We start from the raw sequence: 22,597 nt of genomic DNA, 5'->3' as shown, positions 1-22,597 counted from the left end.
TAGAAATTGGATACATGTTCATTGCTTTCCTTAGCTGGGGCTCACATTGAAAGATGTGCATAAGAGGCATTGGTGTATCTGTTTTTGGACTGGTAGAGGGTTTAAGTTTGCTGCTAAAACTGTACTGCTGGTAAAATTAAGTTACAAGCACTTATCTGTGAAACAGCAGCAGCTCCTTGAGAGAAATATACAGCCAAAGGTAACTTAAGGCTCTGCGTCAGTCTTGGACACTTGTAACGCTTCTCCATTTGTTTCATCACTCTACCTGTGAAAAGGAATCTAAATTTAAAATGGAAATAGTTAAGCTGCTGTTGATGTGAATAATCTTCTGAAAGCTAGGGCAGTTGACTTTTAAAGACATTCAAGTCTACTTACAGATTTCACTAATAAAAATAGTTTTGCATTTATTTCATTTATGTGTACATAGTTGCTAAGTTGTTGTTGAAAACTGAAACACCATCAGTAAGGGAAATTACTTATAATCTGAAGACCTGTATTTTATCTTAGTCTGATCAGCATAGCTGAGACCCCCACTCTGGCTAAACTCTGTTTTAAGGGAAAAGATGAGACATCTAACCTCTGGAATCTAATCTGTTGCTCAGTAAAGAAGAAAAAAGTTTTCTTATTATCTAGTATTCTGTGCAATATTGGTATGAACACAATCTGTATGCTTCAGGAACAAGTTGTGCAGGTGGATTTTGTTGAGGTAGTAGGAACTACTTTGTGTAGAGCAAACTTTTCTTTGGATCAAGAAAATTCGAGCCCAGAAGGCTCAAATATAATGCTCTTGCATTATAGAAATAGGTATTTCTGTTTAGCCACCCCTTGATAGATATGTCAGAAATTGCAAATACGGGATGGAACCCTAACTGTATGGAAGTAGCTAGACTAAAGTGATAAAAGACTAATTTGGATCTCTTTCTAGCAGCCAAATCCAGTGGAGCAGCGTTACATGGAGCTCCTTGCATTACGTGATGATTATATGAGGAGACTTGAAGAACTACAGATCACAAATAATTCTAAGATACCCAATTCATCAGCCTCATCAGCATCTCCCTCGCAAATGATGTCCCAAGTACAAACACACTTTTGAAGAAAACGTTGGCTTCTTTCTACACTGTAATAGCAAGAGGTGATTAGCATAGATGTGTAGTATAAAGACAAATGTTTTAATGCCTTACATTGGATTGTGACATTGGATTGTGTCCTAACACAAAATATTTTAGACTGTCTTCATTTAAGGAGGACTTCAAAACACACAAAACCGACTCTTTAATTATGTGCCTTTCAGAACCTGTGGATTGGGAACATTAATAACCAACTTCTAGTTATGGAGTGTTTACGAGTTATTTTGGAAAGTCTGGTACAATTAAAATGAAATCAATTTACTGTTTCTGTAATAATGCTTTAATTTATGACACTGTTAGGTCATATTCCTGTAAGGAAATTCGTGCTCAATCTTACATGTTTGTGAATAAACATGCTGATATCAATAGGAATATTCACATTGTGTAAAATTAGGTATGTCTGTGATCCTTTTAGGAATAAGACTGTGGACTTGAGACAAAAATAAATGATATCTTAAGATTTCAGACAGAAGTGTTGAAATGTTCTGGTTACGTGAGGATCCCAAAATTTCTGTTTTAAATTAAATGAAAATATGGAAGGAATTTCTCTGATATACTTCTAGTTAAACAGTTCAAATTGCTCAATAGGTATCAATCAAAGAAGAATCTAATTTTTATATTAATTTTTTTAAAACATGAAAATTGAACTGGATTCTGAGAAGTCATATTTTGGTTAACTGTTGAACATTACAGTATATTACAGGTTATCAGTGTTGGCTGTATTGGTTCTGTGGATTAATACAGAATAAGAATGGTTTTCTAAAAGAGCTCATATAATTAAAAACAGACCCACAGGGACATTGCTTAAATATCCAGCAACAGCAATTGTCTTAAAGCTTGTATATGTCTTCTAAAATTAAATGTGCCTATTTAGAGCAGCTTTTATACCAAAGTAGGCAAAAATTCTCAGTTACAAATATTGTTGAAAACTTGTAAATGTATAGCTTACTGTTTAATGTATATTTAACTTTGGTTAATGAATTTATTCTTAAGTATTTAAAGGGACTTCAGTATACAGGATTTGCATATAGTATGTGCACTTACATTGAATCTTTCAGTGAATTCTGGCTTGAAGCCTTCATTTCAGAGGCTTTTTGTAAACCTTTCTAATTTGCTCCTTTCAGGTTTTTTTTTTAATAGTTGCAAGCACTTCTTATGACAGCACAAACCTTGCTACTTGATATTTAATTAATGTTTTGCATATTCTCAGAAGTTTTAATGATATTCAGGCAATCCAGGAAATTTTGCAATTCAGAATATGTAGAGGACTCTAATATTGTTATTTTAAAGGAGATGTTTTGATGCTTGAGGCTTCGATCATTGTAAATTATTGTACATGTGATGAGTTTTGATCTGCAAAACATAATAGGATTATGTATAAATTTAAGTTTTGTGTAAGTGTATATATAATATAGTTTATTAGAAATTCTCTGAGTTTATAAAGTGTAAATATTTTGCGTATGAAACTAAATTTAAAACTATAGTTCCATAAAATAAGTCAAAGTTTAGAGGACATCTGAATATTTTTAGAAACAGTATTTTTTCAAAGAAATAAATATGCCACCTCTTTAATTCAGTATATACACTGAATTGCACTATTTTTTTCAGGGAAGTTCAGAACATACTGCATGTGTGTTTTCTAAATACGCGTGGCTTATACACACTTACTTTTGTCCTCTAAATTTCACTCTCCCTTGGATGTTTTTCAGTGTGTTTCCAAAGTAACAGCATTTAATCCTTTTGTCACCAAATCTTGGTGTGTTACGATAAATGGGAAGCGTTGCATCAGATGAAGAACGATACTTGATTGATAATGGTAAACTTTACATTTTGAAAACTATGCATACTCTGGTATATTTGCCTTCCACTTGCTTTTGGCCTATAGAAAAGCTGATTTTATTGGAATATTTAAAGCTTCTGTATTTGAGTTGAATGCACTGGTGTCATTCTCTGAGCAGTGTGGAGGAGTTCAGAAAAATCTAATAGTTTTTTACTGTGTAAACACTACATGATAGCCCATTGCATTTGAGAAAGTGTAACATATTGGAAAGGATTTCCCCCCCCTTACTTTGTTACCTGTATACTGTTCTTCATATTACTGGTTCAGCTGAATTTCATTCTTTGAAAAATCTAACATAGCTATGTATGCACTTGGATTTTTTTCAAGTCAATGAATAAAATATTTGTTTTAATTCTATTAAAAATGGTGATATTAGAAAAATGTTGGTGTTCTTTCTGGAAAATACTACATTTAAAGTTGCTGTGACTGTAGGCACCCGGACTGGTTGCTGTTAACAGGAAGCTGTTCCTTCTGCCGGAGCCGGCGCTTGGGGCTGGCGTCCGGCTGCACGCGCAAACGGTGGTGCTGTAGGGAGCCGCCCGGGCGCAGGTGTCCAGCCCCCCTTCACAGCCGCACTTGTGTGCGTTTACCTGCCGTTATTCCTGGTGTAGCTGAGGGCAGAAGTTGCAAAGGTTTTTGAGGTGGTGAATGAGAAAGGCATTTGGGGGGGGAGGGGGCAGAATGGGGGTGTAAAGCTGTAAATACCAGGTGTGAAATATCAGGTGCAGAACTCCTTAATGCTCCCCTTTTTTTTCATTTTTACTTCAATGGACCAAGGACGATAACCCAGTGGTTGCACAGGGCTTTAATTACTTACCTAGAAAGTTTTTGTTGAAGGCCTTGCCTGGAGCTCCTTGTCCACCCCAGCATCCCCGGTGCGGGTGCCCCCTGTGCGTGGTTGGAGCGCTACCCCCTTTGCGTGTGCTTTTAAACTCTGCCTGGCCTTCAGTGATTTTTTTAATTATTATTACTTTTGTCTAGCGGGGAGAACAGGTGCGTAGGGCCCCCGGTAACACTGCCGGCCGCCCAGGTGCGGGCTGAGTGCCGGGGCAGGGGGCTGCGGGCAGCGATGGCGGCGCCCGTCCCGCTCGGGCGGGCGCCCTGCTGCCACCTCGTCGCTGCGGAGGAGCAAACGGCTCCGCCGCACCGCGCGTGGGCCCGGACGGGGCAGGAGCGGCCCGCGGCGGCAGCGAGGCCTGTCCCGTCCCTCCGCGTGGGCGGCGGCGGCGCCCGTCCCGTCCCGTCCCCTCCCCCGCCGCGCGGGGCCGCTGCCGCGCGCGCGGCGCCGCGGAGGCCTGTGGGTAGCGCCGCCGCCAGGTGACAGCTCGGGCCGCGGGCCGGGCCGGGCCGGGCAGGCGGTTGGGGCGGCGCGGGCGAGCAGCCATCCCGGCGGCGCGGCCGGTCCCGCCGGAAGCATGGAGCGGGCGGCGGCGGCCGGGCCGGCCCTGGAGGGCGGCGGCGTGAGCCGGCGCGGCGTGCGGGCGGCGGCGGCGGGGTCGCGGCAGGCCAGCACGGAGACGCTGGACAGGTGAGGCGGCGCGGCGCCCCGAGCGGGGGGGAGCGGGGCGCTTCGCTTCCCGCCTCGGCGCGCGCGGGGCGGCGGCGGCGGCGCGGCCTGGCCTGGCCTGGCCTGGCGCGGCGGTGGGGAGGAGCGGGCGGCGGAGGCCTCCCGCCGCCTCCCGAAAGCTAAAACAGCGGTAAAGATGGAGCTGCCGCGGTGCGGTGCGGTGCGCGTCTCGCTCAGCCCGTGACGGCGATCGGCACCCGAGATTGTGCCCTTTTCTTCAACCACGCAATAGCCACGCAAGCAGACGGCAGATTTTCCTCTGCAAATGAAATGGTTCTCGTAAAAGTTTCCTGCCTGCGGTGGCGTGTTTGTGTGTGTGTTTTTCCGTGGCTGGCGTCATTGTTTTTGTGAAGTCTGAGACTGTCTAGGATCTTGCTTGTTTTCTTTTTTTTTTCCAGGAGTGTGTAGCTTATCTTCGTGGAATCAAGTGAGGTAGTTCTCAGATTTTAAAAGTATTTTTCATTTTAAGTGCGAGTGTGTATTTCATCTACAGATGGATAACTGTCTTAAATCAGGCAGTTTCTTACCCCTGCGGTACTTCAGTTCTTTCACAGCTGCGTTCATCTCCCTAACTCAGGGGAAGTCAGGGTTTCTGTTGGCTTCAGGTTGGGGGTTTCGCCGATAATACCTGCGCAGGAGTTTGGTATCAGGTGTTTCTGCATCTAGCCCCAGAGTACCTAAGGGTTAGAGCATTTTCTTTCTTTAGAAATTTCTCCTTGGAGACAAACTTCAGAGTTTAATTTAAAAATCCTTAAGATTTTAATCCTTAAAATCCTTTTAATCCTTAAAAACTCCTCCTTAAGGAGTAGGAGCTAACTGAAATTTCACCTAACTTAGGAAAAAAGAAAATATATTTTGCTTAAGAATCGGTGTCATGTTCCACTCTCCATATTTCTCTATATTCACTCACTTTCCAGTCAGGAGAACCCTGGGGTTTCACATGTCCCTAGTGAAGGTGTAAATCAAATGTCTGTTTTTTATCACTAAGTTTTCTGTATTTTTGTTCCTTGCTAAAACACTTTTTTCGTCTTTCCTCTTAATTTTCACCTTCTCTTTCTCTCCACTTGATCTTCTTGTTATACGCTAGAAAAGTTCTAATTATGGCATATTATAACTTACTTATTTGCTGTTATGGTTGTGCCAGGATAAGCTAACGTGTATGACCTTAGATAAAATAGAATGAAAAGTTATATACTGGTATATTTCCCATTTCACAGATTGCAGTAGCACGTATTGGTATGAGTACAATGATCATAGGGTGTGTAAGTGCATTTCTGTTAGTTTTCTTAGTCACATTAACTGTTTATCTAGTGATTCCCAGTGAAGACAAGCTATAGTAAAAATAAATCCTTTTCATAGTTAAGAAGTAAATACATCATTGGAAACAAACTTTGTTTAACCCTAAAGAGAGACAGTGGAAATTCAGCAATGTGAGGGAAGGAGAAAGAAATGAGATCAGAAAAGGATTACTCAAAACTTCTAGCCTGTGCACTCTTTGCAAAACAGGGGTGACGGTTTCTCTAAGTGAAGCTGAACTCCAGTTCAACGGTGACCTGAGACTTGTGTTCAAGTGGGAATGTAATAGATATTTTAATAACAAAAAACATTTTATGAACTGGTACTGTACAAGGTTTTGCAGGTGGGGAGAAAACTGCTAAAATTTTTGTCTTCAGAGTTCTTAAAGTTCTTTCGTTTCAGGTATGAATTGTTGTTTTTGCTACACGCATGATCAGCTCATACCTACCTACCCTAGCAGAGTTGACGTAAGACCAGACCTCTAGTTAAGTAGTAATTTGTCATCTTCTGCCATTAGCACACTCTCTTAACGTCCCAGTTATACCTGTCCTGTATTGCGTGTGTTCATGGCATTGTAGCTATTCACTTCAGTGTCCCAAATGCTCCCAAGAATGTATCATCTCAAATTAATTACAGTTCTGTTGTTCAGATGTATTGTCTTTAGGCTTCTTGTAAACACACCATGCTGCAGAATTCATTGCTGTGACATTAAGACTATTCAGAGATTATTTTATGAATACCAAAAGGAAATATGGCTAAATAGAAATTGCTCTTTAGAAAACATATATTTTCTATGTATAACATTCATATAGAATACTTTTAAACAACACTAGAGTAGCTTACATTTTTAAAGACTAGCATAGAGTAATTTAATTTTAAAGAAGATTTCTTGACTAACAACAGTGGAAAAAGTAAGGAGGGTTTTTTTTTTACAATATTACATGATCAAATTCATTCCATGGATGGCTTTAAGGGAAAAAAAAAAAAAGTATCAATGTTGCACAAGTTACACTGCATAAGGAAACCAACATTTTATAAGTTTCTAGGACCCTAACCACACTTTTGATGTATGGACAGCTCTATGTCTCAGTAAGTTTTAGTACAATTAAATTATTTTCCCTAATTTGATCAGCAAAATAGTTGCATTCTGCCCACTAACATCATAAAAATCAGAAAGCTGACTTTCCTGATGTTAGTGATCATTTATGGTCTTGTTCTCTAGTTGTGCTCAGTTGGTATACTGTTGTCGGTATAAATTTTAAGTTATTGCTTAGTAATTTGAAATATTCTGTTTTTCTAGCCCTACTGGATCACATGTTGAATGGTGTAAACAGCTGATAGCTGCAACCATTTCTAGTCAGATTTCAGGATCTGTCCCATCAGAAGGAGTGTCCAGAGAGTACAGGGTAAGTGACCTGAGGGGTGCAAATTGGTTTATTTGTGGTAAAGGCGTGAATGATCAGGAAATTCCTTGCTACCTTGATTACCAGGTGGTAAGTATTTAAGTGATATCTGAATGTTCCAGAACTGGAAGCATTTCACGATGTATAGGAATCTTTTGCAACTGTTCTGTGCTTTCCTGCATACTTAGAGTAGTGGTCTTGAATAGTACTGAATGAAAAGTAATAGAGAAGATTAAAAGTCAATGCTTTAAATGAAATAGCAAAAGTGAGTTGTCTTTCCTTTTCATTATTACATAGAAGTTTTCAGTAAGATAGATTAATTGGAGGTTGAAATGTTTTCTGTATTCTGAATGACACACACTAGAATTCAACTATTCAGATTTCACAAAAAATAAATGAATGTGTCCTTGCTACTCTGCAAAGAACATATATGATCTCTTTTTTTCTTATATAAGGGGTTTCACCAGAGACAGACAAATTAATGCCAATACCAAATAATATACCTTTTTCTTTCCCTCCCAGCAACATTTCTGTCACTGAGGTAATGATTGTGCACTATGGTTAACCCGATAGGATTCATTATGCTTTTTACCCCTCCTCTTTCAGGCTCATTTACTGTTTTCTGTTTATGCAGACAGCCTACTGAACTATCAAGAGTAGAGCATAGTCAGTTTTCCCCCTCTTATAAATGGAAAAAAGTCTCATCTGTGTTTCAAGTCCTTTTAAGAAACCCAAGCTGCTGTTATCTAGACTACAAAATGTACCATCTTTTTTCTTCCTAGCTTTGACATGTAGTTTTATGATCTTCATGAAAAATGGGCAGATATTGTATCTTTTTTGCTTTTAACTAGGGTATAATTATTTACTAACGCTCTTCATGTTTAAAAAGTTTGGATGTTGTCTAGATACATTGTATTTTAGCTTCTGTGATTGCAGGTCAAATTCAGCTCAAGCCTGAAGTTGAATCCACAAAATATATTTGATCTTAGTCTGTTTAAGAATTCACATCACAGAGACTGTCACTATATTGGCACAGTCAGCAGCTTATACTCGTAAAAAAGGGTAGCTCTTCCATACTATGGCAGCTGAATTGCAAATGCCTGCTTCGGGTCAAGGCTAATGTCTTTGATAAAACATTGTGGGAAGCCTTGCATTGCAGCTGCCTATGTTGTACTTGCCCTGTAGATCAAGGACTTCATTTTAGTAAACTCTGAGTATAAGCTTGGTATTCAGTTTATCTTTTGAGTTATAATGCATTTCTCTAGAGTAGAGAGTGCTTTTTTATTCTAAATAATCTGGTTCTCTACTCCGGACTCATCTTGGATGTTACTTAAAAGGAATAAGTCTTTTGAGGCCTAATTAAAAATTTTTAACTCTGTTTTATTCTCTCTTCCTTAGAAATGAAAGGAAAATATTGAGCCTTTTGGAGTTCCAAAATTTTTGTGAATAAGTTATATTTAGCATCTTTCATTGGTATGATTTAAACTCCTGTGTTTGTGTAAAACACCGTGGAGTATTTTATCTTAGAATATTTACATTCAGGACAAGTATCTTGTGATGTGTTATGCTTTAGGAAACTGTTTCCTTTGCACTTAGCTTGTGAGCTTGTGCAGAAGTTTAGTGGTGCTATCAGTTGCTTCGTCAGTACCACTAACATGCTTGGTTTACGTATTTCCAGAAAATCTCTTCAGTGCTGCACGTTCAGAGTTAAGAAGAACCACCAAACCTAGTATTTAGGAAAGAGGGGAATGAACTTGGTTTATTTGTAAGTGAAGAAACTCTCGGACACCCACTAAAACTAAGATTACAGGAAGATGCTAAATAAACTTTCTTGTGTAGATGCTAGACTTTCAAAGATTTTAATTATTCAGCAGTTCTGTTTTCTTCTTTGAATAAGTACTGCTAATCATGCCAAATAATATTGGTTTGTGTATGACTTTGTCACAGTGAAAATGTGCTTGATTTCTCCTGTGATTTGGGTGATATATCCAGTTGTAACTTGCACTTTTTGGCAGATGTTTAATGTCTATAGTTTTCATTTCTTGTGGTGTCTTACAACAACGGGAGGGATTTTTGTTTTCATCATCCCACTTAAAATATTAGTGATAAGATTGTTGGCTTTGTCAAGCATTTCAAGAAATTAATGCTGGTAGTTCAAACTAATTTTCTTGAAAATTATTCTGCCTCTTGTTTAATATGTATGTGTGTTCTTAATATGGAAGTCTTTAACTTCATTATTAATGTGGAATTCATACATAAAAAGATATTCCAAAATGCCCGTTTATACAGTTGGATTTGAGACATCTTTCCCTCTTGATGTACACTTGATCAGTATTCTGTGTCTTGGTTACCTTTGTTTAGGTCAAATTGTTGCATTTAGAGAGTATCTTCCATCAACTTAGAAGCTTCAGGTAGAGAAGGATGTATTTGCATCTGCAATTGGTCAGGCTGTTTTGTTGCTTTCTGCTGGATTTACCAGTAACTCCTTTTTTTTTTCCTTTTTTTTTTCCTCTTTTAATGTTTTAATTGCTATGTTTGCAAAAACAGGTAAATATATAGAGTCTTGTATCTCATGGTGGCTTCTATGTTACTTGTTCCAGAAACTTAATTCACCAGAATGTATCTGGGGAGGAAAAAAAAATCAAAAGGAAGCAAAAAGGCTGCAAATGGAATAGTCAATACTGAAGAACACAGAACTGGCTCTTGCTCATCTTATTGTAACATGATTTAGCTGTGAACTCTGTGTGTATCTTCTTTGACAGACAACCTGGGGAAAATTCTTGAATGAAGACTTCATATTAATGGAAATTGCTTAGTTTATGGTAGCTGAACATAGACACCTTCAGAAAAAAAGTTGAGATTTGTAGCTGTCCTTGTTTTGGCATTTTAATCTAAAAGATGCAGTGATTATATTTCGTAGCTATTATTGCAGGCTTATTGTATTTTGCCTGGAAGGATTGCCAGACTCTTCTCTTTTCACAATAGCATGTTGTAACTGGATAAAAGGATGATTAGGAATAAATTTTTCAAAAGAGCTTGACTTTTGTTTTGTTACTAAAATGAAGTGGCCAGATTGCTTTCAGAGCAAAACAGTTCTGCAAATGGGAGCTACTAGATCGATCTATCTATCTATATCTGTATATTTTTTTGAAATCTGACTGCTACTTAATACACTTGGAAGTAGAACTCTTCTGAGAATCTGATGAAATAAGATATAGTATCTTTAACAAATGAAATCCATGTGTTTTGTTGGATAACATTTTATATTTTAACTAACAGGTATACAGGAGGCCTGATATACGGGTAAGATTACCTTTGGCCTCCTACCTGTTTGTCTTTTGTGCTGTGTGAAAGCTTGGTGTGTCAAGCGTTCTTCTGTACTTCTTTAATGGTTTTTATGAACCAGTCAGACTATTTTGCTATGCAGTGCAACAGCTTCTTTGCCATAGAAATGCTTTATGTACATTACAATGTTTTCATGAGCAGTAAAAGTCAATGTGTAAGAGAGCAATATATTTAAATTATGTTATAAATGTGCAATACTAACTTCAGTTTTATTACATTAATTTTGACAAAATGGATGCTCACAACTGCAGCTTACATGCTTTGGACTACAGAGCACTGTATTAGCAGCTTAAATGTGTTATCTATGCTAAAGAGTATTAGTAGTAAAAACATTACGTCTTTGTCTACCCAATTTAAGTAAGATACCAATTCTTGCTTGCATTTGTACATGTTTCACATTAATTCCTACAGTCCTACAGTGGAATTGAAAGTTAGGATTAGAGTTAGACACCACTGCAATGACCTACATCTTTTTAATGATTATTTTAGAAACTAGGCCTTGCCCATTGTTCATTGAAGATACAAAAAAGGTCTGCCTTGTTTTCTTGTCCCTCTCACTTAGTAACATTTATGGAGTGAGAAATGATCTGGATAGTATTCTGACATTGTTCATGAAATGTTTCTAATGCTTTTATTCAAACAAAGACCTCTTGTTCAGTCTCAAACCAAGGGATCGTCTGAATGATTTCTTTTTCTAATCAGTTGTTTACATATTTGAAAATGATGTGTTCAGTCCAACCATGCAAATCCACAAATTAATCTTTTTTTTTTTGAATAGATAGCTCTTGAAATAATTGGTTTGGGCTGAGTAACAAAACTTGATTGTTTCCCTTCAGCTTTTCATAGTTCTTGGTGAAGATGTCTAATCTTTGAATGATCTGGTGTGCTTCTCTCTTTCATTTAATTCAAAATCTTTTGGTGTAGTCTCTCGTCCTTCTTCCAGTTTTCTTCCAGGGATCATAACGTCTGTCTGTCTTTAATTCCAGAAACAACATTTTTTTTATGGTCTGAATTTCAAATAACTACTATTTTTCCAAATTCCATCAAGGCCTAATTGTTAGGAGGCCTTTATCATTTGGAAATTTTATTATTAATTATAAATTTTTATGCTGTTGTAGAGTCCAAATTATCTGAAGATATCTAAAGTCTTTCTTTTAAATTTTCCTCTTTTGAGGGTTCTGTAGAAATACTGTAAAAATAAAAATTGACTTTAGCAAACAATTGTATACTTAAACTGAGGCTGTCTTGCTTTAATGGGAGAAGTTTATTGCACGTGGACTGGGAATAATAGGATGTCACGAATACAACATCCCTCCAGTTACTACAGAAGGAATACTCAAGGAAAATTTTGGCTGAATGTATTAAAACAATTCCTTCATAGAAACCAGTGATGTTTTTGTTTTTACCTGGAATGCATAGGGACCTTATGTTGATTAAAGGTCTTTAATTCTTTTCAGGATTTGCCCCCAATATCATACAAAAATCAAATTAATGTAAAAATGTGAATAATATGAATATTTTGCTATCAGAATAACTTTCGGTTCTTTAAGGTTCTGGGTTTCCAACAGCAGCATGGAACTTGCTGGAAAAATAGGTGGAACTATAAAACTGAGCTGAACACTGAACTGAATTAAAACATGTTTTACCCAATATAGCATTTTTTTTAAATTGTCTGAATGCTTCTATTTGACACTGAACTATCTTGTCCTTGAAAGACTGCATGAATTTTCCCCTAATGCTACCATTGCAAGCTGTACTCAATTTCTTCTATTTATACGCATGTGACATACTTTGAATTAATTTTCTGTCCTGTAAGGTTGCTTGTCTGAAAAAGACAGTACATACTTTTACGTTCCTGCGTGCCAGCCAGCACTGACTCTTTTGTGAAAAAGGATCTAAATTTTCCATTTTGTGTTCTGCCAAATAACATAAAATAGCTAGTTCTCATAACTTGGAATCTTTTCTGTGGAAAGCAGTTTGTGCCAGAAGCGGAAAATGTTGAGTAACTAAACTGAAGTTGAAGTATATACTGTCTCTTTAAGGAAAGGTTTTTTTTTTTTTTTTTTTTTTTTTTTTGAGGAATCAAAAAAGGAAAGATTCTGTACTTTTACCTGTTGTCTGCATGTTTTTTCCTGTGACTTCTCTCTTTCCCTACTGCTGCCTCGTGCAATGCAGGAGATTCAGGATGGACACAATGGCTATCATTCTGAAGCAGAAGCTGATCAGGTGGCAAGTTTTACTCATCTTTCATTCATTAACTGTGTAGCAAGGTACTATATACTAGTACTTGTACAGTACATAGAAATCTTACATATCTCATTAAAGAGAACCCACAAAAGGCATTTGGTATGTTAATTGGTTATCTGCTAGGTAGGGTTTTTATATAATACCATGTAATCTAGATTGTAATACTGCACTTAAGCCCCAACCTGACTGAGCACATTTATTCTTCTAAGTATGTGAGTATTGGCTAATTCTCCACATGTCATCTTTGTTTGTGATTTGGTGCTAAATATAAAATTACGTTAGTTTCAAATATAGTATAACACAAAAAACAATTTAAATATTTCTGGAAGTTATTTAATGATGAGTGGTCTTTTTCTTTAAGGCAAGAAAATTCTACAAATCATTTGTTTGTAGATGAGAGCTGTAATACAAAGAAAGTATTTGTTTATTGTAAAATAGCCCATTACATTTACTCTCTATTCAAGATGTAAAAAATTGAAACCTTAACATCTCATCATACTGATCTGAGAGAGATCACTTTCACATGCTCCTTAGAAGTCCCACAACCGTTTTATTCTAAAATCTTCAGTGTGTTGTAAATCTTAGCTGGCAACTAAGGGTCCAAAGACTCAGGCTTGTATCATTCAGAAATGAAGCCACTTTCTAAATGAAAACTGGGTGGAACTCGCCCTTATTTGAAAATCACTGTCTGTTCTTCTGTATTTCATTATTACCTTATTCTTAATCTGACCTTCTGGATCCAAAATTCCCATAATGGTTCTTATACATAACCTGTGGCACTCTCAGTAGAGTATTGATTCAAACAGATGATGGTAGAGATTTTTGATAGCAAGATATCAGAGACAATGGAGTTGAACTGGTAAATAAGTAAAGCTTCTGCCATGTAATTCTCAGATGAAAGTATTTGAATGTTAAATATTCAACATTATATATAGAATAGAAAATAATTTAATATAAGCTTTACAATGTTCTTGAGTAGGTAAAATACCCAAAATACAACCTGCATTTGGCAAAAGACTAACATTATTGATTGCAAAATTGGGCTGATACTCTTGCTGGTATTTTTGTATGCTGTATATGTAGCTAGTATGTGAAACTAACTATTGCATAAATGCTTGGTTACTAATATGTATGTCTGTGTAATACTTACAATATCAAGCTTTGTGTTTTTTAATATGGCACTGTTTAATAGAGTTGTGCTTTGGAAAAAAATACACTTGTGTTCCAGTAATCTCACAGTAAAAGTACTTTGCATCAAAACATATTGATGTAGTACAGATGAAAAGTGAGATTTACTGGTGGTTTTGGATTTCTGCCAGGCACTGCGGGATGGAAACAAACTAGCACAGATGGAAGAGGCTCCACTTTTTCCTGGAGAATCAATCAAAGTTATTGGTAAGCATACTATTGAGTACTACACTGAATACTATTAAATCATTAATTTATTTCTTCATAAATAGGACATTATTTATTTATAATAGCACATTATTTACTGTTGAGTTGTGTTACTTTAGTTTTTAATGTGACTTTGGATTAGCAGGTTTGATGTGGATTTCTTTTCTTTGTCTTTTAATACAAATGTGAGCCTGAAAGGAAAATCAATTGACTTGCTCCATATAGACAGATTAATTATTTTCAAGGGTTAGTTTGTTCCATATAGACAAATTAATCATGTGGTTTGTATTTATGCGAGGAAATTGCCAAGGGTTCTCCATAGAATGAAGCTCCTTAAAACTGTGATAGCAAAGAGGCTGAAATTATGTAAAACTTAATATCTAGTTCTTAATGGGATCTTTTTCACTTTGGTGTGCGATGGCAAGCTGTGTGTTAGCAGCACAGTACTTGGTTAGAGAAGAATACTAACTCTTTTGAACAAACTGAATTTGAAGATATGGGCATATCACTGAGTTACTCTGAGGTCAATTTCATACTCTTCAGTAATTAGCCATTTGCATGCTCACTCCGGAGGTGAGTGCAAGGTGCTTTATGCCTCAGGGAAGGGACCAGAGCTGTCTGCAGCTAAGAATGCCAGCAGGGTGCCAGACTTCTTTGTTACTTGCCTGTCCTTACAGCAGTGCACACTTTCTGAGCCCAGTCCTAACTGCTCAGTAGTTTCCGAGCAACAGTGGGGCTGAGGAATTTGATTATTCTCCTTGTGGAGATAAAGACACCTCTCTCAATACTAACAGCACTTGAAGAATGTACTTCTGTATACAGTCCAATATCAAAATTCTGTGGTAATATGGGCCTGCAAAAATTCTTGTTATTTTTAATAGATTTTTATGGAACAAATACCTGTAATAGTAAAACAAAGCTTTGATTGGTCTGTTTTCCAGCTAAAGATGTTATGTATATCTGTCCATTTATGGGAGCAGTCAGTGGCACACTGACAGTGACGGACTTCAGAATGTATATCAAAAGTGTTGAAAGGGTAAGACTTCACTATCTATCTGCGTATTTCTTCCAGGTAGAAATTTTGCTCAAGTGGGTTTCAGAAATGCCACAAATTTGGTATAAATGAAGTATGACGTTCCACAGAAGTCTATTAAACAGGAATTATAGATGAGACTAGTGGAACACAAATAGTAGTAGATTGTTTCTCCTAATATAACTAAGTTAATTTAATTTATGTTTAAATTTCAGGATCCGCCTTTTGTTGTTGATGTCCCCCTTGGAGTAATAAGTAGAGTTGAAAAAATTGGAGTACAGAGCCACGGGGACAACTCATGTGGTATAGAAATAGTTTGCAAGGTATGGCATGGTACAAATCCATTAATTTTTATTTCATTTTCATTTCATCCAAGTATTTTGATTTCATGTTTGTTTTAAAGGCCTGCAGTGCATGTGTGCTGTTTTTTCTGTCTGCTCTGGTCCCTGTTTTGAATCCTACTTCATTTAGATAATATATTTCAATTCCTCTTGCGATACTATGTAGTGTTAAACATTTCTGCTTTTTTTCACGAGAGGGAATTCAAAGGAAGAATGGCTGTTTTTGTGGTATCTAGGAACTCTAGTGATAACCCTACTCATCTGATACAAACACTTAACTGTGTTCTAATGTGAATTACATGATATCGTTATTTAGTGTTATATATATGCTTTCCTTCAGCCGTGTTCTGCTTTTTTCTAATTATTTTATTATCATAGGGTAAAATAATGTGACTTACTTTTGACAGGATATGAGAAACTTGCGGCTTGCCTATAAACAGGAAGAGCAAAATAGATTGGAGATATTTGAAAACCTTGTAACACGCGCATTTCCTCTTTCTAATGGGCTGGTAAGTCTTAAGATGTAAGGCTGTCTGCGTCTGTCCTCTTTTTGGAAAGTGTAGGCGGAGAAATAAAAGCACTGTGTAATAAACATTAAAATGTTGATTCACAGAATACATTATGAAGCAGGCAAGCTCCTCTGACCCTGTTTTATTTTTGCATTAGTTTGTAAGACATTATACTCTGTTCTGCTGTCCCTAAAGTTAGCTGATTTGTACATAACGCGTAAGATTTAGATTTGCCTAATGTTGCTGACTTAAAATATATATAGGCAGAGAGACAGACAGACTTATTTTCTGCAGTAGATAATTCAGTCTAGAAGTTCACTGCCTAAAAAATAAATAGGTACAATTAGTTGTTGTCTTAGCTGTGAAATGCTGTTTTGTTATGTTTGTCTGGATAAGGAACTGGTTGGGAGGGAGGAGACCAGCCTGACCATCCTGACTCTGCCACTGATCTGTTCTGTGATCACAGACAAATAGCTACCTCTCAGTGCCTCTCTTCCCGTTTCTTGGTTTTGTTAATTAGATAGCATGCACTTGAAAGAAAAAGCTGTTCTTTATTTGTGTTCTAGCACAGTGTTGCCCAGTCTTGATTGGAGATCATAGGTCTAATGTTAAAGAGTTTTTAAAATGTTTCATTTGAAATTTTATAAGGTTCCCTGTTTTGAAGCTTATCTTTCTTACAACCCACTAAATAGTAATTTATGCCTTTGCATTGTTGTTTTTAGCCACTTTTTGCATTCAGCTATAAAGAGAAATTTGCTGTTAATGGTTGGAAAGTGTATGATCCAATGACAGAATATAAGAGGCAGGTAAGTTACACAAGTACTTGGTGTATTATTTTTCCTCCCCCATGTCCCTTCCACACAAAGCCACTTAAAGAAGCAAAAGTTTTTAAAGAAAACTCAAAATTTCAGTGCTGACTTTATATAGAGACTTGCCCAAAATTCATGTTTAGATAATGAAATACAAATGGCCTGACTTTGAGAGTGCTGAACACTCAGAAGCCCTGCTAAAATTGACAGAGATAACAGGTACACAGTATTAGAGCAGATGTGTCTATCTTAACATGCATTCTCAAATCCACATTTTCCAAGTGCCATTTTTGAAAATATAGACCCTTGATTGGAATTTGTTTTTGAGTAAGCATCGTTAACAGAAGAGTAACCTTAGTTTGTAAATCTGCAGTCTTCTGGTTACAAAAGTAATATTTTTAGTTCACTATATGATCACTTTTTACCATAAGTGTATGGCCTATTCAAATGGTTATTTTGCATGGTAATTTTAAAGATAATTAGTAAAAAATCTCTTTCGATGTTTTGGTTTATGATACAATATGAAGACCTAAAGCTAGTAACTTACTTAAAAGAAGAACACGTGCTCACTTAAAAAAAAGTATGCAGCATATCAACACTTTTGTCACCAAACCTAGATATGTAAAGTTCTAACCTGAAAAACATGAAAATGTTTTGCTTTCATGCAGGGCTTGCCCAATGAGAGTTGGAAAATATCCAAAATTAACAGTACCTATGAGCTTTGTGATACATATCCTGCTATTCTTGTTGTGCCAACCAGCGTAAAGGATGATGACCTCTCAAAAGTGGCAGCATTCAGAGCAAAAGGAAGAGTTCCAGTAAGTGAAACTTTCGCAAGGAGATATAAAGGCTTATGTATTTGTAGCTTATACAAATTAACAGAGTTTTTTTAGGTTTTTATGAGGACAGTGGGCCCAGTCCTTTCCTAAAAAGGGAGCAAAGAAAGAAGAATTCAACTTGTTGGGTTTAGAACTGAAGCAAGCTACTCAAATGAGAATCTAATTGGCTGGTTAGTGTGCTGTGTAATAAATTTCTGTCTGGAGTTAACACTTCTGGGCCATGATGGTATCTGATGCTAATTCACAAATTAACTTGTATTCTGAGTTACAGAATGGAATGTATCACAGCCATAATAGGTTTCCTGAGACTAGATAAATTAACAGATTTAAATATGCTAGATGGTGAGAGTATTCATGCTATAGATCTGCCTAGGACAGTATAGAATTAGATAGGTGTGCAAGTCCATAGACTTCCATATGGAAGCAGATTTTCTTCCTCCATTGTACTTTTTTTTTTCCTAATTAATGATACGCAATTGCAGACTTAATTTTTATCAGAAATAAAAGCAAAGTTATTTAGAATTACTTTGTATTTCAGGCTGATCAGATTTAGGATCAGTGATGCTAGTGTGCTGGCAATATAATCTTTCATCAGCTTATCCTGAAGTTTGCATTTGTTGATTTGCCAGGAAATTATGCCATGTAGGCAATGTGATTATCTGATTGCACTATGGCCTGTTGCCTTTGCATTGGTATAATAAGCTAAAATCTTTTGCTTTAACTCCAGGTATTATCCTGGATTCATCCTGAGAGCCAAGCAACAATAACACGATGCAGTCAACCATTGGTAGGCCCAAATGATAAGCATTGTAAAGAAGATGAAAAATACTTGCAGACAATAATGGATGCCAATGCTCAATCACATAAACTTATCATCTTTGATGCCAGACAGAATAGCGTTGCAGATACAAACAAGGTAGGTTGGTTTAATAACTAGCATTAATGAATGTATCTTTGTTACAAGGCTGAAGATTGCACAAGAGATGAGGATAAAGAGAACTTGATGTGAAAAGACATAATGAAAGGTCACTAAAAAGAGTGTGGGAAGGAAGGTGAGTTGGTCGCGGCATTTTGGAAAGGCTGGCAGGAGTTCAAGGCAACATGAAGGTAGATCTGAGAAATGATAGAAGACTACCAAAATTGTAACCAAATGTATCAGTAGTGAAAAGGGGAAATTTGGGGGATGTGTTATTAAATACAGTATATTAAAATTAGGATTTATTTCATCTATAAAAAGCCTGGTACTTTTTGGAAAAGCAAGTGCTAAGAATGTTTTTTATTTGTGCTAAAATAATACTTTCTCTCCCCAAATCCTAAAACCTGACCAAAATAACTTTTTCGAATTTATACTGAACTTACACATGTTCCTTTCTTTATTTTTATCTTTTGAATGGCAGGCAAAAGGTGGAGGATATGAAAGTGAAAGTGCCTACCCAAATGCAGAGCTGGTCTTTCTGGAAATACATAATATACATGTAATGAGAGAATCGCTGCGTAAACTTAAAGAAATAGTTTATCCTACTATTGATGAGACTCGATGGTTATCAAATGTGGACTCCACACACTGGTTGGAATATATAAGAGTAAGACACTTTTGATGTGAAAAACCAGTTGTTTTTTAAACATTTTTTTACTTGAATTTCTGAAAATACTACTAAAATTATGTCTAGATTTAACTACGTCTTTGATCAACATAATCTTGTAAAAAAGCTTAATTTTAAAATGGTCACTTAGCATTTTAAATAAAGTATATATCCATTCCATAATAACTTTTTTGTATTTCAGCTTGTGTGTATTGAGTTAAGTAATGAGTTAATTCCTGATAGTACAGTGTCGTATTCAGTGTTGGACAACACTTTATTCTCCTGAGAGAGAATACTTGTGTGCAGTCCAGGGTTTTCCCTGCTTTTTGGAAAACTGCCCTGAGAACTTCAGATTGTATTGGAACAACTGCCAAAGACCTCAGCTTAAATTCTGTAATCTTTCTCATCCTTCCCTCCTTCAAAGCAATGTTAGTGTTCATGTGTTGGATGCCTACATTTTCATGGGCTGTTTATAGTGTGTGCTTTACTGGGTTATAATCTGCTCTATTATTTAACATAATCTTAAAATAAATTGCTATCATATTCAGTTTACAGTCTGTTTCAATAACCTCTGAAATGCTTTTAGAATAGATTATTTCAGTATCACATTCACTCTTCCATTTATGATGAATATGGATGGAGAGGAATATGTTTTATTAGCAATTGGCTCAAATGTCACTCATGCAAAACATGTTTTGGATTGCTCATTAGTTCTACTCCTCAATTAACTGTGCCTGCTGACTTCTGCAGAAGAACCAGTAGAGGGAGCAAACACTTAAATTAAGAATTAAGCAAATATAATGATGTTTTGATAAGAGTTTAACTTTCTTGTTTTCTTGAAGTTGGAATATTCTAAAACAGCTTTGGGAATCTGAGGGTCTAGAAACCGTTTCTTACCAGTCTGACTTTAAATACAACGGTCTGTTTGTAAAAGTGGAGTCTTGGGGCCCGGTATTTGCCTCTCAATGCTGCTGACTTCAGTGGGGTTTCTCAGCTTAGAATAATATCAGAAGTGAACCTTTATGTCACTGTTTCACAGATGAAATTAGCATTAGATTGGGAGTATCTTGGGAGGCACCAGTAACATTCTGAGTGTATGAAGAGAGCAATACAACATGAGTGTAGTCACCTGCTGCTTTTTGCACACCAGGATGTTTCCTCATGTTCTCCAAGCTATCTTCTAAGTCTTTTCAGAGGAGAACTTCTGCTATTAATTATTTTTAAACCAATTCTCATTTTTGAAATGAATCAAAAGCCAGTTATTCATTAATAGCTTTAACTAAAATAGTGCGGTTGTTGGTATGTTTTGAAATATCTGTAAAGAATATTATTACTTTGTGGAAGAAGCTGTTCATTTGTTAGAGACTTTTGTCCAGAGTAGAATATAATGCCTCATTTACTCCATAGACGTTTACTGAACAATAGTAAGTCGGTTTTCCTTCTCCCATTCTCTGCTTATTGCCTATCTATTCTCTCCGTGTATTTTCTGCAGTACTCCTCCACAGGCATCTGTATTTAGGACAATATAAAGTGAGCTACTATATACCTATATTATGTAGATTATTTTTCTGCTTCTGTTGAAGATCTTTTAATACTTGCACTTTTCTAGTGCAGCAGAGCTTTGTCTGTGACTGAAGTAATTGGCAATTAACTAGTTCAGGTCACAAGCTCTGTTCTCTCATACAAGCTTTTATATTGTTTCTCAGTATTTCCACCCTGGCATCCTTGAGTTTTACCATAAAATATATAATCAATGAAAACTTTTCTCTAAAACATGGATGGTCTTTTAAGACTGGGCTTGTGCACAGTTACTCCAGTGGGTACAGGCTTTTCTGCTTTCAAGAAGATGTTTTTACATGCCAGGAAAGGAAAAAATACAAGTGTTTTGCAAGATTTCATTTTCTGATGCTGGAATGCAAAGATAAGAATCTTTTCTGTTGTACTATTCCATCTGCTTTTCATGTACTTCTCAGTACCATGGCAGGCTATGTTATGGAGACAGCTCTTTACAGGAGAGAGATTATTCAAGCTTAAAAATCTAAAGATCATCTCAAGAGAACACGACTGAGAGTTTTGGGGCGAGAATAATAGCAAGTTCACACAAGTGATCTCAGTCCTGTGCCCTCTCTATCCCTATGCTCCCCAGCATGCTTCTGAACCTAGGTTATTAATGGGCTGCTCATGAGATGAATATTGTGCATCCTTCATGCACTAACAAATCAGCACAGACTCCCAGCCAGCAGTCTCGGTTTTTGTTTGGGTTGTGTTTTGATTTTGATTAGCTGGACGGTTTCTCCCTTTCTCTAATCTTAGAAGAACTGAAAGCTGAGGAAGAAAGAGTGATTGTTTGCTATGAGAATGAATTTTGAAAACATTGAGATTGTTCTTCAGCCTCCTGAATAGGTTATAGTATTTGTTTCTGTTTTCATAATGATACGGACTTTCAGATATAATTTGGAGAAGGGGTTCCCAGCTTCTCTTTCTAGGTATCACTAATAATGGAGAACAGGTAAGGACTGTCTCCTGGACAACAGATCACACATCATTTAGGAATTTTTTTTTGAATCTCTATTAGTATGTGTATCACCACTTGGAAATCTGTAATATAAAGCAGTGGTGTCAAGATGATTGTGTTTTTAATCTGAAAACTTGAAATATAGTAACCCAAGATTACAAAAAAGTTAGAATTTTATAGAGTTTTGGTTTGCATTTAATATGCTTGTTTATTTTTGTTTATTTAGATGCTTCTTGCTGGAGCAGTAAGAATTGCCGATAAAATTGAATCTGGTAAAACATCTGTGGTAGTACATTGCAGTGATGGCTGGGATCGAACTGCCCAGCTCACTGCTCTAGCCATGCTTATGCTGGACAGCTATTACAGAACTATCAAGGGATTTGAAATTCTTGTAGAGAAAGAATGGATAAGTTTTGGACACCGATTTGCAATGGTAAGCTGAAAGAATTAATCTGCCGCTTGTCACTTTCATGGCTTTTTACTTTGAATAGCATATTTTTTCATCAGATTTTGCATTTTAGTTACTATTTGTAATGTTCTTTCAATGGTGTGTGTGAGTCAGATCACAGGTAGAGGAGAATTGTGAGCTGTTCATTTTTGACAGGAAACCTATGTGAGGAATGGGCAACAAGTATGACTAATATTAAGTACATAAGAATGAAGCAGTTTAAACCAAATAGTTTAAAAAAAAAAAAAAAAGACTTTTTTGAAGAGGAAAAGGGGATGTAGCACATTCTCTCATCTTTAA

General features: G+C 36.7%; 2 protein-coding genes across 14 annotated transcripts in view; both read left to right on the top strand.

The window, feature by feature from the left end:
• The window catches only part of MTM1 (myotubularin 1), a 47,717-nt gene extending 44,369 nt beyond the window's left edge, over positions 1-3,348 (top strand). For 9 of the 11 annotated variants that reach the window (XM_064518246.1, XM_064518249.1, XM_064518254.1 and 6 more), the window contains one exon: positions 926-3,348. In XM_064518246.1, the coding sequence (XP_064374316.1) occupies positions 926-1,093 (168 nt within the window). In that variant the 3' untranslated portion in view covers positions 1,094-3,348. The remainder of the gene's footprint in view (positions 1-925) is intronic. The other 2 variants (XM_064518250.1, XM_064518252.1) reach the window with 1 other exon arrangement.
• Positions 3,349-4,213: 865 nt separating this feature from the next.
• MTMR1 (myotubularin related protein 1) overlaps positions 4,214-22,597 on the top strand; it is a 39,908-nt gene continuing 21,524 nt past the window's right edge. Inside the window, exons 1-13 of one of the 3 annotated variants that reach the window (XM_064518239.1) lie at positions 4,214-4,495; positions 7,131-7,236; positions 10,513-10,536; positions 12,754-12,804; positions 14,145-14,220; positions 15,162-15,256; positions 15,469-15,576; positions 16,002-16,103; positions 16,826-16,909; positions 17,581-17,730; positions 18,479-18,667; positions 19,149-19,334; positions 22,076-22,282. In XM_064518239.1, coding sequence (XP_064374309.1) covers positions 4,383-4,495; positions 7,131-7,236; positions 10,513-10,536; positions 12,754-12,804; positions 14,145-14,220; positions 15,162-15,256; positions 15,469-15,576; positions 16,002-16,103; positions 16,826-16,909; positions 17,581-17,730; positions 18,479-18,667; positions 19,149-19,334; positions 22,076-22,282 — 1,491 coding nt within the window. In that variant the 5' untranslated portion in view covers positions 4,214-4,382. The remainder of the gene's footprint in view (positions 4,496-7,130; positions 7,237-10,512; positions 10,537-12,753; positions 12,805-14,144; positions 14,221-15,161; positions 15,257-15,468; positions 15,577-16,001; positions 16,104-16,825; positions 16,910-17,580; positions 17,731-18,478; positions 18,668-19,148; positions 19,335-22,075; positions 22,283-22,597) is intronic. The other 2 variants (XM_064518240.1, XM_064518242.1) reach the window with 2 other exon arrangements.

Source organism: Dromaius novaehollandiae, chromosome 11 (genome assembly GCF_036370855.1).
Source record: "Dromaius novaehollandiae isolate bDroNov1 chromosome 11, bDroNov1.hap1, whole genome shotgun sequence".
Taxonomy (NCBI): Eukaryota; Metazoa; Chordata; class Aves; order Casuariiformes; family Dromaiidae; genus Dromaius; species Dromaius novaehollandiae.
This window is presented reverse-complemented; position numbering and strand designations above follow the sequence as displayed.